Genomic DNA, 14,741 nt, shown 5'->3' on the forward strand with positions numbered 1-14,741 from the left:
GAATGTCTGAACAATGATAATAATAATAATAATAATAATAGCAAAAATAATAATAATAATAATAATAATAATAATAATAATAATAATAATAATAATAATAATAATGAAAATAAGTGACAAAAAGATAATAACAATAATGATAATAATAATAACAAGATCATCATCAACACTATCATTACCATACTATTTTTTTTTTTGTTATTATTCGTGCAACAGAACCCGGGGCCAAAATTGCATTGGTACATTACATCTCAACCTTTTCTCTTTGGTGGAGGTGATTGAGGTAGCCTAATGCACTGACTGGCTTCCTGCCACAAACATCTATCTCCTTTGCTGTCAACGGCGGGACTGATTCCCTCACGTTACCTGTGACCGAGACGAGCACAGGCATGGCAGCTGTTTGGAATGCAGGTGTCACCACTAACACACGGCCAACTAGACTTGTATGTGCTTATGACCTGTATTCTAAAACGGTTGGCTCTTTCGTCATGATTATTCTAAAACGCCACAAATACAATTAACCGCGTTTCGAAGAGCGTTTCTCTTTTTCATAAGGTCGAAATGTAGTTAATGTGTCACTAGAACCATAAAAAAACACCTTTATTACCTTCTGTGATCTCAACCACAGCCTTTTGAAAGTAGTGGAGGCGCCAGAATATATATAATATATATATATATATATATATATATATATATATATATATATATATATATATATATATATATATATATATATATATATATATATATATATATATATATATATATATATATATATATGTATATATCACACAGTGAATTATAAAGCTGTAGGAACAAGATATATCGTTATATGAGAGGGTGCGTTGGTGTGCTCGCTGCGTAAACCGGGTCACCGGGTTTGCTAAGGTTTCCAAATCGTTAATGGAACAAAACTAACAATAGCCATGAGTAATATGTGCATTGTATCCTGTGTTCTCTCAGACGAAGGCCAAGACCGTCAAGGTACGCTCTACATGTGCTTGCTATGTACGATAATCATAAAATGCGCCTGGGGGATGAAAGCAGGAAGTAAAGGAGTACAATGTGAGGGTTAAAAGGCACGTGTCGTTGCAGCCCACTAAAATATGAGTTGATTCTGCGTAAACTGAAGCTCAAGGACCGAGGGGACACATTCTCAAACAGTTTGGCATCTTTCCTTGACTAGTTTGAACAGGCTCTCTATTAACAGGGATTGTGTATCATCAATGGTAAACAGAACACCGTTGAGAACCCTACTAGTGGCCTCTGTGTCTTTTGAAAGTAGTCTTTATGAGCAGTCAAAATGCCACAAAATATAGGTCAAGGCTGGCACTTATTCCAATAGCAGCACCTCGGTCTCTCGGTAGTGACGGGTCGGCGATCTTTGCGTCAGATACTGTTACGTCACCACCATCACCGTCACTACCAACACTGCCACAACCACCACCATCACTTCCAACACTGCCACAACCACCACCATCACTACCAACACTGCCACAACCACCACCATCACTACCAACACTGCCACAACCACCACCATCACTACCACCACTGCCACAACCACCACCATCACTACCAACACTGCCACAACCACCACCATCACCACTAACGCTGCCACAACCACCACAATCACAACCAACACTGCCACAACCACCACCATCACCACCAGCACCATAACACTACCTCTCATAATCATCACCATCACTACTATGAAAACTGTGAGCTATTCTTTTGCCTCCTCCTCTCTATCCTTTCAATCATTAATTCCTCCTATTACCTTCTCCTGTACATCAAATTTGACTCCTAATAATAAGTAAATCCCGCGTGAAGAGAGAGAGAGTGTGTGTGAGAGATCGAGGGATATGGTCTGGCTTGGCTTGAGATGGGAACTAAACTAAGCATCTTTTAGTGTATGTGTGAAACTTCTTGTGCTTACTTTTCTAGAATTAATCCCTTCATTACTGAGACGCATATTTGCCTTGATTTCTAGGCATGATAAGATGATTTTATTGACATTAGGAAGTGGAGATCAGAAGATTAGGGGGCAGAGAGTTCACTATTTTAATGCCCAACATAAGTTTCTGAAGCTGTGTAAAATCATCAAATAGTAAGCATTATGAATATGAAAACGCGTCATAGTACTCTAGAGGTTAATAAGTTTTCACCTCATTAGTAACATTATCGCTTCTGGGTTTTTTTCTTTTCTTTTATTGAACGTTATATTTTGCGATTTCAAGTGTTCCCATATGCCCCGCTCTGAGTTTCGCCATTTCGTCGCGTGCCTTACAACCTTGTCAGCGGCCGCATAGGTAGTGGGAGTATACACGTGTCTAACTTGTCCTTTGCATCAGAGTTCGTCATGTTCCGAGAAGTAAAGAAACAAAATTATACTGAAGGACATCCTGCTGCGCCATTTGTGATCTGAAAAACTGGCACGTGAGTCTACCTGCCCTCATCTGCAGCTTGTGACCGAGAACCCTTACCTCGCTCTTACCCTTCCTCCTTTCCGAGCGGCGCTACTTGAGGCTTCGGAAATGGTATCTTTACTCAGCACGGCAAACTCTTCCATATGAGTCGACGGATTGTAATGATAATAGTAATGATAATGATGACAATAATAATAATAATAATAATAATAATAATAATAATAATAATAGTAGTAGTAGTGGTAGTAGTAGTATAAGGCGAACAAGTCAGGCCTAAATTCATCAAAATATAAACAGAACTACTTGTTTGATCCTCTGGAGTGCTACGTGCTAAAGGTTTGTTTTTCTTCCTTCCCCCCCCAGCCCTCTCTTCCTTTTCCCTCTCCCGGGCTCTTTTGGCTGGCGCGTAGCTACAGTTTGGCTGAGGTAGCAGGCTATAGTGCCAGGGAAGGGGGTGTGGCGCCACTGATGCTATTACGGACGCCACAGTCATTGAGAGTAGAGATGAAGAAACGTCGCAGCGAAATTTTAAGTCTTCATTGTATATAAGTATAACTTTTCAGTCATCCCTGACGCGCTGGTGTACCATGAGATGACCAGCCATCATAGCTCACTATTTGATGTCTTATGAAACATTCATGATGTTAATAAGAGAACTTGAAGTGAATGTGTTGCTTCTGATAGCCGCCTGGTATCGGACGCTGAAACTGACATGTATGAATTGATTCTTTATTTGGTTACTCTATCAATATTTCATGTTTCCATAAATACTTATTTTAAGGTTGTAAACAAATACATGTTATATGATGAAAGATCATGAAAAAAAAAAAAAAAATAGGATCTTAGATGTGTAGAGTTGGTGGCACGTGATTGCCACAAAGGTATAAAACAAAGTACTGGTCGACTATCTTTTATACATCAAACAAGGAAAATCATACTAAAGACGTCACTTGTAAGAACTATTGAATTAAGATAGTAATGGATCATCTTCGCATCGAGACGAGTTACTATCCTTGAAATGACGCCGTACGAGCAGCCTGCCTGTCCTAACTTAACATTAGTGCCTTACAATGGCCCATAGCCATCCCTCAGCACCGCTTTTAATGGATTTTAGCACCAGCAATAATAACATTTGAGATTAAGACGCACTACGATCAACTGAAATACTGAACACTTCTCAGACCGTCGATTGGACGGTTCCCTTTAGGAAAGGCTTCCAAGGTTGACAACAAGGCATTGCTCTTCACAGCCCCTCTGTACTTACACCCGCAGTTTTAGAAGCAGTTCATTATTCCATGAAACGAACCAGCAAACCAAAATCTATTGTGAAAATAGGAAGGATGTAATTGCCACACTGAAGCACATTTCTTAATCTGAACCATTATAAACATTTATAGCCATCTGCCGGATCAAACATTTAATTAATGGGATGACACTAAATACTACTACGTTAGTCTTAATTCTAATAAACCTCAGCGTGCCGTCATGCCGGTCTAAGTCTCATGCAGCGCCCCAGCAGGGAGGATGGACACATGGCACCTGGGAATTTAAGCGCATATACGTGGAAGTCATGGTGCTAAATTTCACTTGATTTTCAGTGCCAACATATTTAAAAAAGGATCTGCAGTAGCCTAGAGGCCTTGTGTCGTTGTCTATTGAAGTGGGTGTAGTTTCATTAAGGACACATCAGCAGTGAAGGCTCGATGAATTTAATTTGAGATTAGGCCGTGAGATAGATATAGTTCCAGGGGAATGAGAAGTGAATATCACTCATCAACTTGCATTATTTGACTATTCAAGAGTGAAATAACTAACGCACACAAAGCAAGTGCCATGACATCCTTTTCACTGGTAAACGACTGTACGGCGCAAGCAGCTCCCAGTGATTAACACGCCCCGCCCTCATCCAGTACCGTGCATGCGCGAGTTTGCCGCGTGAGGAAGCTGCTTCTCTTGATTGGTCTGTAGCTTCTCTTTTTCCCTCGATCCTGTAATGGTAAGAGTATTTCTATACAAATGTCTGCTTTTGGCGTGTCTACTTTGACTGCTGAATACAGTCGCTTACATTAATTTCGTTACAAGTAAATGCAATGCTTGAAAACCAAGAAGTCTCTTATAGCGTTCACAATAAGAGATAACAAAGGTAATAGAATACAACAGAAAAAAATAACTTCACATAATGTTTCGTCGGAACAGTATGAAAGAGAAAGATTTGACATCTTTTACTGAGGAACATGTGACCATTCTTGTGGCGCAGCGCACGAAGTGAAGCGCGGCAAAGATTATCACATTTGTTGTAATCATCGCGCCTATTTACTGAGTGCTTGCAGTAATGTAATGTAGATGTCTGAGCCAAGTCATTGCTGCAACACATCGGAATGTCTGAGGTCACGTAACTTGAGGCTGAAGGCACTGTCCTTAGTGGCGTCACTTCGGACTGGCAGCTTCTGATTTGGCACAGCGCCACACCTATTTGCTATCACCTTGTTTTGGCTTAGCAAAAAAATGATATGAGGGATGTAGGCTATCTGTTTATCAGTGTAAAAATCAGTGCTAAATTCTGTGTTTAAAGTTTGCTATAAGGAATATGGAATACTGTGAAAGAAAGCCGCTATCAATATTTAGTTTCATAACACGGATTTCTTGTTGGAGTAGTATCTTCCACATATTACCAAAAAATGTCTTCAGATACTTTATATAAAGCACAAGACACTCCTCGATGTTAGCTTTTATTTTTTTTCATTGCCTAGTATGCAAGCATCAATTTAATGATCTACCTATTTAATATATTTTCATGAGGCTCTCCTAACAATATGCAAGGAGACAATCTGTTGCGGGACCCAAGAGTTTCCTTGTGGTGTGGGAGTAGGATGTGGCCGCGAGCCAAGCATCGCCTTACTCTGCCAATGCAGCGCTGGTTTTAGATTAATATTACTCTGGGTTGCTCTTATGCATTTGTTTGGGTCCGTCAGGGGCGTTTGCCTTTGGGAAATGCAAGTTGCTAAATTGGAAATAAGGTTGGGAGGAAAAAGAACACAATAATGTCACCAGGAAATAATTGTCCTGATGCCTCCCGCTTGATCGAAAATAACACAAGTGGCGGCGTGGTGCTTTGTTGCTCGTTCTTGTTATGGCCAGACGACAGCCTCCTCTCAATGACATGGCGCCATGGCGGAGGTGGGCGTCAAGTTTACATCAACAGGAGCCATACATCACTCGCGGTGACGTCAGTACTGACCTTTATCTGCAGGAGTTATTTTCCGGACCTTTCCTCCCCTCTAGTCCTGCTGCTCTTTTCCTTAATGATGCCTTCCTTGGCACTGACCGTAGGGATGCTGGCGGCCTTGATGGAGTCCCTTTCGTTATCCTCAGAATCTGTGGTTGTGTGCCAGCTCCCCAGCAGGTTATTTTTTTTTTCTCAACGTCTAATTTGTAAATGCACTAGAAGTGTACCCACACGGGTCTTGGCTGAGTGGTGGATGACTGTTTTAATACTTCACATGCTGTCATTTGGCTTGAATTGCATTCTTTGGAAGGTATTTCAGCAAGATGATTCCTAGTTTATATCTAACTACAGTCTCCTCTTTGACTAACTGTATGAGTTTTCACCGATTTGCTCTTTTATCTTCATTGCTAAATTTTGGTCGTCCTTTGTAATAAGTAAGTCAATTTAGCCTTTACAGTGCCACCAACATTTGATTTTGTAATGTTGTGTTGTGTTGGCTATCAATAATTCATTCACGATCTCACTCAAAATTAGCACCATATTTCCTTTAAATAATGATGACTCAACGTTCACCAAGTCTTTTGCCACGCCATCTTTGCAACAAACATTCCGCACCTCATTCAAAACATTCCCTTTCGATCTTTCTGTCACCTTGAAAATAAGGAAGAAGAAAGAAAAGAAGAAAAATATTAAACTGGTCGTAGTAAATGTTAAGTCAATATCTACTACTGCCATGTACATAATCAATTTCCACATACTTAAACGCCTTCTGCAATAACTTACTTATTCATTTATTTACATATATTTTTTAGAATAGAGAAAAACAACAACTATTTATTCTTTCATAACGCTTAACTTATTTAAATGTTCCATATGACAGTTTCTAATAATCGACAAAAAAAGCGTCAGTTTTTTTTTCTTTATCTTCTCCAATAATTTTCTTATAATAATCTCCTTCCAGAACCTGTTTAGCAGACTTGAGTATCTCGTGATGTAAATACACAGCAAGAAACACGGAGACTTTCCTGGCTCACAGTCAAACCAATGTACAATACGTACGTGCGTTTTACTTTGATGAGAGATATCACAAGTGACAGACAGCCGCACAGAACACTTGGCGAGGACATTAATCTTCTCTCCGCTGTTAGTGTATATTATATGGGTGTGACGTGGGATGATCGCACGCACGCTCTTACACACACACACGCGCACACACACACACACACACACACACACACACACACACACACACACACACACACACACACACACACACACACACACACACACACACACACACACACACACACACACACACACATACAAACCATTGCCGCTAAGGGGAGTGAACTGACACGGAAAGTTCCTGTGTGTGGAGATTCGCAGATCTGTTGCGGTATTTGGCTCAAGAAATGCAATCATGCCAAGCCGGAAGTCAGTGTGGTAGAACGCAAAATAATACTATCACAACAAATTATATGTATTTTTTCCGAGAAAAAAAAAGTTAAGTATATTTATACAATACATGAATAATGAAATGCTAGTGTTATATGCATGGTTACTAAAAACGTTCTTTAGAAACACGTAAACAGTGCATGGCACCGTCACATTTGTTGGAGAATCACGAGACCATCTGCTGGACTACTTCATATGAACAGTAAAGTTCCTTCGGACGAGTCCGCCTCGCCTCGTTTTTTTTTTTTTCCTGCAATTTGCCAGCACGGAACAGTTAATTAAAGGAAGCACCATGTAAACTATAGAAAACGATGACAAACAAATTTTATTATAAAGAATCAAAATAAAAATAGATGCCATAGTGTGCTACCACTAGCGATGCTGCACTGGAGAATGTGGGGGAACAATTAGATCTTTTACAGTGCTTCCCATCCTTAATTTAATGGCGGCATACCATGGGCTCCTTGTTGATCGAGCCCAAAGGAGACCTCAGTCTGCCGTGGCTGTAAGTCTTCAGGCGTGAATACTTAATCAGGCTGCTTAGATCGCCTCATCGCTGGCCAACCATTCTGAATAGTTGTAATAAATAATGTGCCTCTGGATTACTGATGAAGAAGAAGATGAGAAAATCTGATGAATGTACCTACCGTATTGATCATAAATTTGAATCCTGTTATAACAGAGAAGAATGCCTTAAAAATACATTCAAAACATCTCCTTTCATATTCTTTACGAATTAGTGATTGCAGAGAGGTTATGCGATGTGATGTGAAAGTGAATAACTTAGGTTAGTGCGGCAGTGTTCAGCGGAATCGAACATAATCGTGCACCTTACTATTGTTAATAAATATATGAATATACCGACAAAAAGGTATGTTAGTCGTCAGTTTGTGGTGATGGTGGGAAGGGTTTGTGTTGTAGTACGGGGAGCTCCACGTCAGGCCTGGCAATCGCCACCAACACAGAACTGGCACCCGCTGCTGTAAACACAAACCCTCCCATCCACCCCAACACTGAAATGTACCTTTACGTAAATACTAACCTATACACTTATCAAAGTACTATAGGGGAATAAATACGTATGTAAAGTATGGTAAAGACATCATAACAAGGGGAAAAAAATGTATGCCATATTAATCATATACATTACATGCGATTCTTAACCCTCAAAATATATAACAAGAAGTGGACTTGTTGACGCCTGTGGAGAGCGTGTGATGAAGGACACTCAAAGACACACTCCACGGCGAATGGTGATGACATCGTGGCGACCCCTGCGTCACTGCGCCTATAAGTGCTCCTCCATGACTAACACTCATGCATGCAGATCACCTTGCATGTAGATCCACTGCGTGAAAAAAGACGGGGAAGAACATTAACTTACTTTTCTTAATTGCAGCTACATGGGTGGGAGGAGGATACATCAACGGCACAGCGGAGAAGGTGTACGACAAGGGCCTCATCTGGTGCCAGGCGCCCTTTGGCTACGCTCTGTCGCTTGCTGTGGGTGAGTGTGGGAAAAGGTTCCAACTCCTGGTTCTGAGAAATAAAGCTCACATTCTGCGCTGCCCTTGATTTTTTATGAGAAGAGAGAGAGAGAGAGAGAGAGAGAGAGAGAGAGAGAGAGAGAGAGAGAGAGAGAGAGACAGGCCCATCTAAAAGAGGACACCTATGAATGAGGTTACACGCGCCGATCTTGGCCACGTGGCGTCCGTCAGTGGCGGGAGGCGAGCCACAGGGCGACTCACTGATACGTACACCATTGAGCCTCAGATGCGGGTGAGTTCTGTCTGGGGCAAACACCTGATGAGGAACAGGAAACCCAATACAACAGTGAAAATTAAATTGACGATTTCAAAGATGCATATAAACACGCATTCCAAGTTACTTATACTTGACAGCTCTGTTGTTTATCAAGTGGTGCTGGGCGCCCGCCAGTCGCGTGCAAAACCAACATCCTCTCGTCTCCACATATAGCTCCATTTTAGGGCCATCAGAGAAACGCTGAACGGCTGAGGAGGAGGAGGTGCAGGAGGAGGAGGAGGAAAATCTATAGGTGACAGGGCCAAGTAGGTGCTTCAGGGTGCGAACGCAAGTGTAGTTATCGTTGAGTGAGATGTCAGGCTCTATGTAGCCTAAATTAAGTTACATCCATCATCGTCACCCGCGAGCTAGGGAATCGCAGAGTTAGGGAAGACCACCGGGTTTGGAGCGTCCACACAAGCAGAGAACTCTTGACCCGGCCTGCCAGAAATACCACTCAGGATAATGACTCTAGGAGAGGCTGTGAGACATGAAAGGCAAAAGAATGCCATCTGATGACAATGACCCTAAGAGAAATTGTGAGACATGACAAATAAAAAAAAAAAGCTATTTCTTCAGATCAGCAGAACTAAAGAAACTCAATTGTGCCAACTAAAAAAAATAGAAAATAAGAATAAAAGATGTCTTGACATAATCCCACTCAAATAGATGGCTTTGGTCTAGTTACACTCGTCCAGTGACTTCCTAGGTTTCTCTAAGGCCATGTAGCAACTGCTCATGTTGACTTCTGTGTCACTGTTACTCCACTCATCCTTCAAAACAGTTCACGGCGGCAATGAAACGAGGATTACTTTTAGAACTTCTTACTTAAATTTTGGATGTGTGTGTGTGTGTGTGTGTGTGTGTGTGTGTGTGTGTGAGAGAGAGAGAGAGAGAGAGAGAGAGAGAGAGAGAGAGAGAGAGAGAGAATGCTATAGTACGTTCTATCTTTCCTGTCGCTGATCCTAACGCATCTCTCCTCAAGGCGGCCTGTTCTTCGCCAAGCCGATGCGGGAGGCTGGCTACGTCACCATGCTGGACCCGCTGCAGCAGGCCTTTGGGCGGCGCATGGGCGGCATGCTCTACTTTCCGGCTCTGATGGGTGAAACGTTCTGGTCGGCGGCTATCCTATCTGCCCTTGGTGAGTCACTGTGGTTGCGTGGTGCAGTCACGTTTTCATGTTTGGAGCTCACCCAAGTTTGAGAATATTGTATTTTCCCCGCTGCGCGTTTCATTACTTATTGGTGGTCCAAGTGACCTAACACAGCGTGTGTACTTGTCTTTCTTCACTCGGTCACGTGGTCGCTGTCTCCCGCTGCCACACGTGTAGGCTCCACCTTGGCAGTCATCCTGGACATTGGCAATACTGTGTCAATCCTCGTTAGTGCTGCCATCGCTGTTTTCTACACCATATTTGGCGGCCTCTACTCCGTCGCTTACACGGACGTGATCCAGCTGTTCTGCATCTTCATCGGTCTGGTGAGTGGTGATGACAATGCCTGCTTTTGTCTCCTCATCCTGCGCTGCTACGCACACACACTTGCATACAGTGCACGTGTTAGGTGCATCTAAGGATCATATTCTGAAACACTTATGCGCCGCACCCAACTATTTTCAAAAGTTTTTAAACGAAACTACACGTGTTTTTAAAAGTTCCTTTTGTATGTTTTTAGTTTCTAATGACATATTAACATGATTTCCACATTATTAATAGTGGAAATACTCTTCAGAACTCAGCTTAACATTACTACATCTTTTGAAAATAGTTGTGGTGAGAGAGCAGCACCTTTCAGAATACAGGCTTAAGTGCACTGACCACTCCTGATAAACTTCCATGAGTATGATAAACACAACAAGAATGGTCATGGTAAAGCGAGGCTGTCTTTAACTGATTTCAGTGTTGGTTTGAGTCCGAGGATTTGTCTGGCACACATATAATGAGAGACATTTGTTAGTTAGCTGATCAATAGTAATTAGCTACTGCTGGCGCCTCCCTTACGATGTAATTGTGCCCCCTGCAGTGGATCACCGTGCCCTTCGCCATGATGCACGAGTCGGTGGGGTCCCTTGCCCTCAACGAGACTGATTGGCTAGGCTCCATTGAGCCCACCTCACCAGAATGGGGCCTCTGGATCGACTACTGGCTTCTGCTCATCTGTGGCGGCATCCCGTGGCAGGTGAGCAGCTCTGTCTGTCTCTTTCTTTGTCTATCATCCATCTAGCCAGCAAGTGTATGATCCAGTCTAGGAGACTATAGAAAACTTTAAATGTTAACAAACAAACTACAAAACTATTTAAAAAGAAATGATGCGAAATTAGATATTGTAGAATAGATTTTTTGGAAGATAATAAACTCCTACATGAGAGAAGAATACTAACAAACAAACTAAGTAATTTGATATAAAAAGAAACATTGATTCAATGCAGAGATCATAATCACTGATTCATCTAATAACGTCTGTCGTGAGAATCTCGGACTATGGACATAAAAAAACAATCCTGGAAAACTTTACAGCAATAACATGCAGGCTTAGTGAAAGTCTTCCTAGATACGATGGACAAAAAAGAGAGTTGGAGATCAAAGTTGCTCTGAACCTGACCCAGTGTTGTGTGGTGTGCAGGTGTACTTCCAGAGAGTGCTGTCCTGCCAGACCCCGACTCACGCCAGGATGCTCTCCTACGCGGCGTCCATCGGCTGCCTCTTGAGTGCAGTGCCAGCGTGTATTATCGGTGCTATTGCTAAGGCCACAGGTGACGTTATTCCTCCTTCTGGGTCATTCATAATTGTTATTCTTACTCTCTCTGATTTGTGAAGAAATGAACGTGTGGACTTAATTTTGGATAAGGAAATTGTTGTGGACAATTGAGGTTATGAGTTTCAAGTTCGTGGTAGAAAATATCTTTGTTGTATTGAAGAACTTAATTAGTCCAATTGTGGTTGATATCCCACAATTGAATATCTTATAATTCATACAGGTTTTTACAGGACTTTTCCCACACCAATCTGATTCAGGGATTTATTCTGGGAGCTCACAATCGTAAATCAAGGCCTCACTTTCCTCTTTTCCAATTAATATTACGTTCTTGCAACAATCAACACAACAATCGCCGTTCAGTGCATGATGTTTACAATTTTAATCACAGACTGGAGCCAGACAGACTACGGCAAGACTCCCGAGGGCTACCAAGTGAAGCTGGTCCTGCCCCTTGTGATGCAGTACCTCACGCCCACGGTAAGGCCACTCTGCTCATGACTGTAGTGAAGGGGCAGCCTGCCTCATCCACCCACCCACCTACACACACACACACACACACACACACACACACCCCGGTAGCTCAGTGGTTAGAACACTGACTTCACAAGCCAGAGGACCGGGGTTCGATTCTCCGGCCGGGTGGAGATATTTGGGTGTGTCTCCTTTCACGTGTAGCCCCTGTTCACCTAGCAGTGAGTAGGTACGGGATGTAAATCGAGGAGTTGTGACCTTGTTGTCCCGGTGTGTGATGTGTGCGTGGTCTCAGGCCTATCCGAAGATCGGAAATAATGAGCTCTGAGCTCGTTCCGTAGGGTAACGTCTGGCTGTCTCGTCAGAGACTGCAGCAGATCAAACAGTGAAACACACACAAATACACACACCACATTTCAAAACTTGAAGGAAATTCAATGGAAGGCTTGAAAATGCAATACAAAAAGATTATAATTGCTAAAGGACCTAATCTATGTCGAGCCAATACTTCCAAGTATGATTTGAAATTATGAAGTCTAATGTTTATGAAAAAAGGAGAAGCTTGTTAAGCATAAGTGAAAGAGACAAACAAGAAACAATTGTTGTATTTTGGCGGGACCTTATTGTTTCAAAATTTGCCACTTCCGGAAATGACGAAATATTACATAGTTTCAAAAATGTTATTGAATACATGACCTTTTCCACATTGATAATAAATGACGAGAGTGTGGCTAATGGTCCCAATCTGTGGCAGTGGGTGGCGTTCCTGGGGCTGGGAGCCGTGAGTGCCGCAGTCATGTCCTCCGCTGACTCCTCCGTACTCTCCGCCTCGTCCATGTTTGCCAGGAACATATTCCAAAACGTCTTCAAGCAGGAGGTGCGTTAGCAATGAATTGTGTTGACTCGTGCATTGTCTAATTGGTTCGATTGTTAGTTAATCAGTTAGTTAGAGAGTTTATGATTGATTTATTCAGGTTGTTATTTAGTTCATTAGTTAGCTATTCAGTTGACTCATTATTAAGTCCGTCAGCCAACCAGTTATTAGTTAATTAAGTTGATTAGTTGATTAGTTACTTGCATATTTAGTTAAGTAGATTTATTACTTAATCCTTTGGTTACTTAGTTAATCAGGTTGTCAGTTATCTATGGAATTGTTCACCTGACAAGCCACTGACCAGATATTGTTTAGTAAATCGCCTATAGGTCAACATTGCCTCTTTTCACCTTCCACCGTGCAGGCCACTGACCGGGAGGTGATCTGGGTGATGCGAGCCAGCATCGTGGTGGTGGCCGCCATCGCCTGCACCATCGGCATCCTCATCAACAGCATTTACTACCTCTTGTAAGTGTCTGTCGGGTATCCTCGGCTTCCAGGTCACTGTTGCCTCATTGACACTAATTTCCTAAACTGCGTGAAGCCCCAAGCTGTGCCTGTGCTCCTTTACTGTGACTTTTCTCCCTTTTTACCTCCTGAATACCTAACAGTTATGCTTGGGTTAGAGTTACAAACTAAACAATTACAGTAATCAGTTCTGCTCCCCCCCTCCCTCCCTCTCTCTCTCTCTCTCTGTTCTACTTAGTTGCCTGAGCGGGTCATGTTGGGTACAGTTGGTCAGGAGAGGAATGCATGGTCCATTGTGCCACGTTCTTGATAAGTGAGCTAACCATTCAAGTACTTTAGAGTTCATAATGGTTCACCTGTCTTCCATTCTCTTGTTGCTCTAATGGTTGTGTTTTTCTGTATTTTAGTCTCTTTCCAAAACTCTCAAATTGAAAAAGAGGAAACAAAAAGCACCTTTCCTTTATCACTTGGATAAAACTGAGTACCGCTGTTTAGCTATCTTCTCAGCGTTCAAGAGCTTACAATAATAAACATCTTGAAGCTCAGCATATAATCAGCCTTCTATTCTCTGGACTGCAAAAGTATCTGCATATTTTTCTGAAACAGAGTTGTAATCCAGCTTTTTCCAATTATACATACAATTTAATTCTATCCCTTTTATGTTGATATTCGAACATAAATTAATCTGTATTTTAGCTACACCTTCATTTTTCTTCTCTGCCTTTCAATATCTCCTACACTGAGCCATCTCTCTCCATGACGGTAGTATAAGCATCGCTCTCGCCTTCAGTGCCTTTTAGTCAGGTCAGAGTGGCAGCAAGGTGCCTGGGAGGGAAAGGGGTGGTACTCACAAGGGAATAAATATTTGCTGGGCAGGGTGAAAGTGTGTATCTAGTGTCAGTCACGCTTGCATTAGAGACTAGAAGCGCATGGCTGGTCTGTAGTGACACTTGTGTCTGCCATTAGCGTAGAGTTAACACTTATGAATTATATAATTATGAATATTTACTTCTCATTAGGCATAATGCAAAGATGACTTCAGTTTCACAGGATGCTTATTGAAGTAACTGTAATGAATAAGTAGTACTTTACTGGTACTTCTCATCAGTAGAAGGATCTATTTCACCTCATGCATATCTAATTAGATGAATCAAGTGAATATAACGCGCTGGGATGGGCGCCTTGCACGGCAGCGTCTCAGCGCGCTGGTATCCACTTGAGGCTTTGCAGAATGTTATATCATGTGCTGATAGAGTCACTGT

General features: G+C 42.0%; 1 protein-coding gene across 5 annotated transcripts in view; it reads left to right on the plus strand.

Moving 5' to 3' along the window:
- LOC123515983 (high-affinity choline transporter 1-like) overlaps positions 1–14,741 on the plus strand; it is a 50,822-nt gene that overhangs the window by 26,749 nt on the left and 9,332 nt on the right. For all 5 annotated transcript variants that reach the window (XR_006678036.1, XR_006678037.1, XM_045274944.1 and 2 more), the window contains exons 3-10: positions 8,507–8,614; positions 9,896–10,051; positions 10,241–10,389; positions 10,932–11,087; positions 11,532–11,661; positions 12,055–12,143; positions 12,892–13,014; positions 13,376–13,479. Coding sequence is in view for 3 of the 5 variants with exons in the window: in XM_045274944.1 (XP_045130879.1) it covers positions 8,507–8,614; positions 9,896–10,051; positions 10,241–10,389; positions 10,932–11,087; positions 11,532–11,661; positions 12,055–12,143; positions 12,892–13,014; positions 13,376–13,479 (1,015 nt within the window). In the remaining 2 variants the exon portion in view is untranslated. The remainder of the gene's footprint in view (positions 1–8,506; positions 8,615–9,895; positions 10,052–10,240; positions 10,390–10,931; positions 11,088–11,531; positions 11,662–12,054; positions 12,144–12,891; positions 13,015–13,375; positions 13,480–14,741) is intronic.

The sequence above is a fragment of the Portunus trituberculatus genome, chromosome 40, assembly GCF_017591435.1.
Source record: "Portunus trituberculatus isolate SZX2019 chromosome 40, ASM1759143v1, whole genome shotgun sequence".
Taxonomy (NCBI): domain Eukaryota; kingdom Metazoa; phylum Arthropoda; class Malacostraca; order Decapoda; family Portunidae; genus Portunus; species Portunus trituberculatus.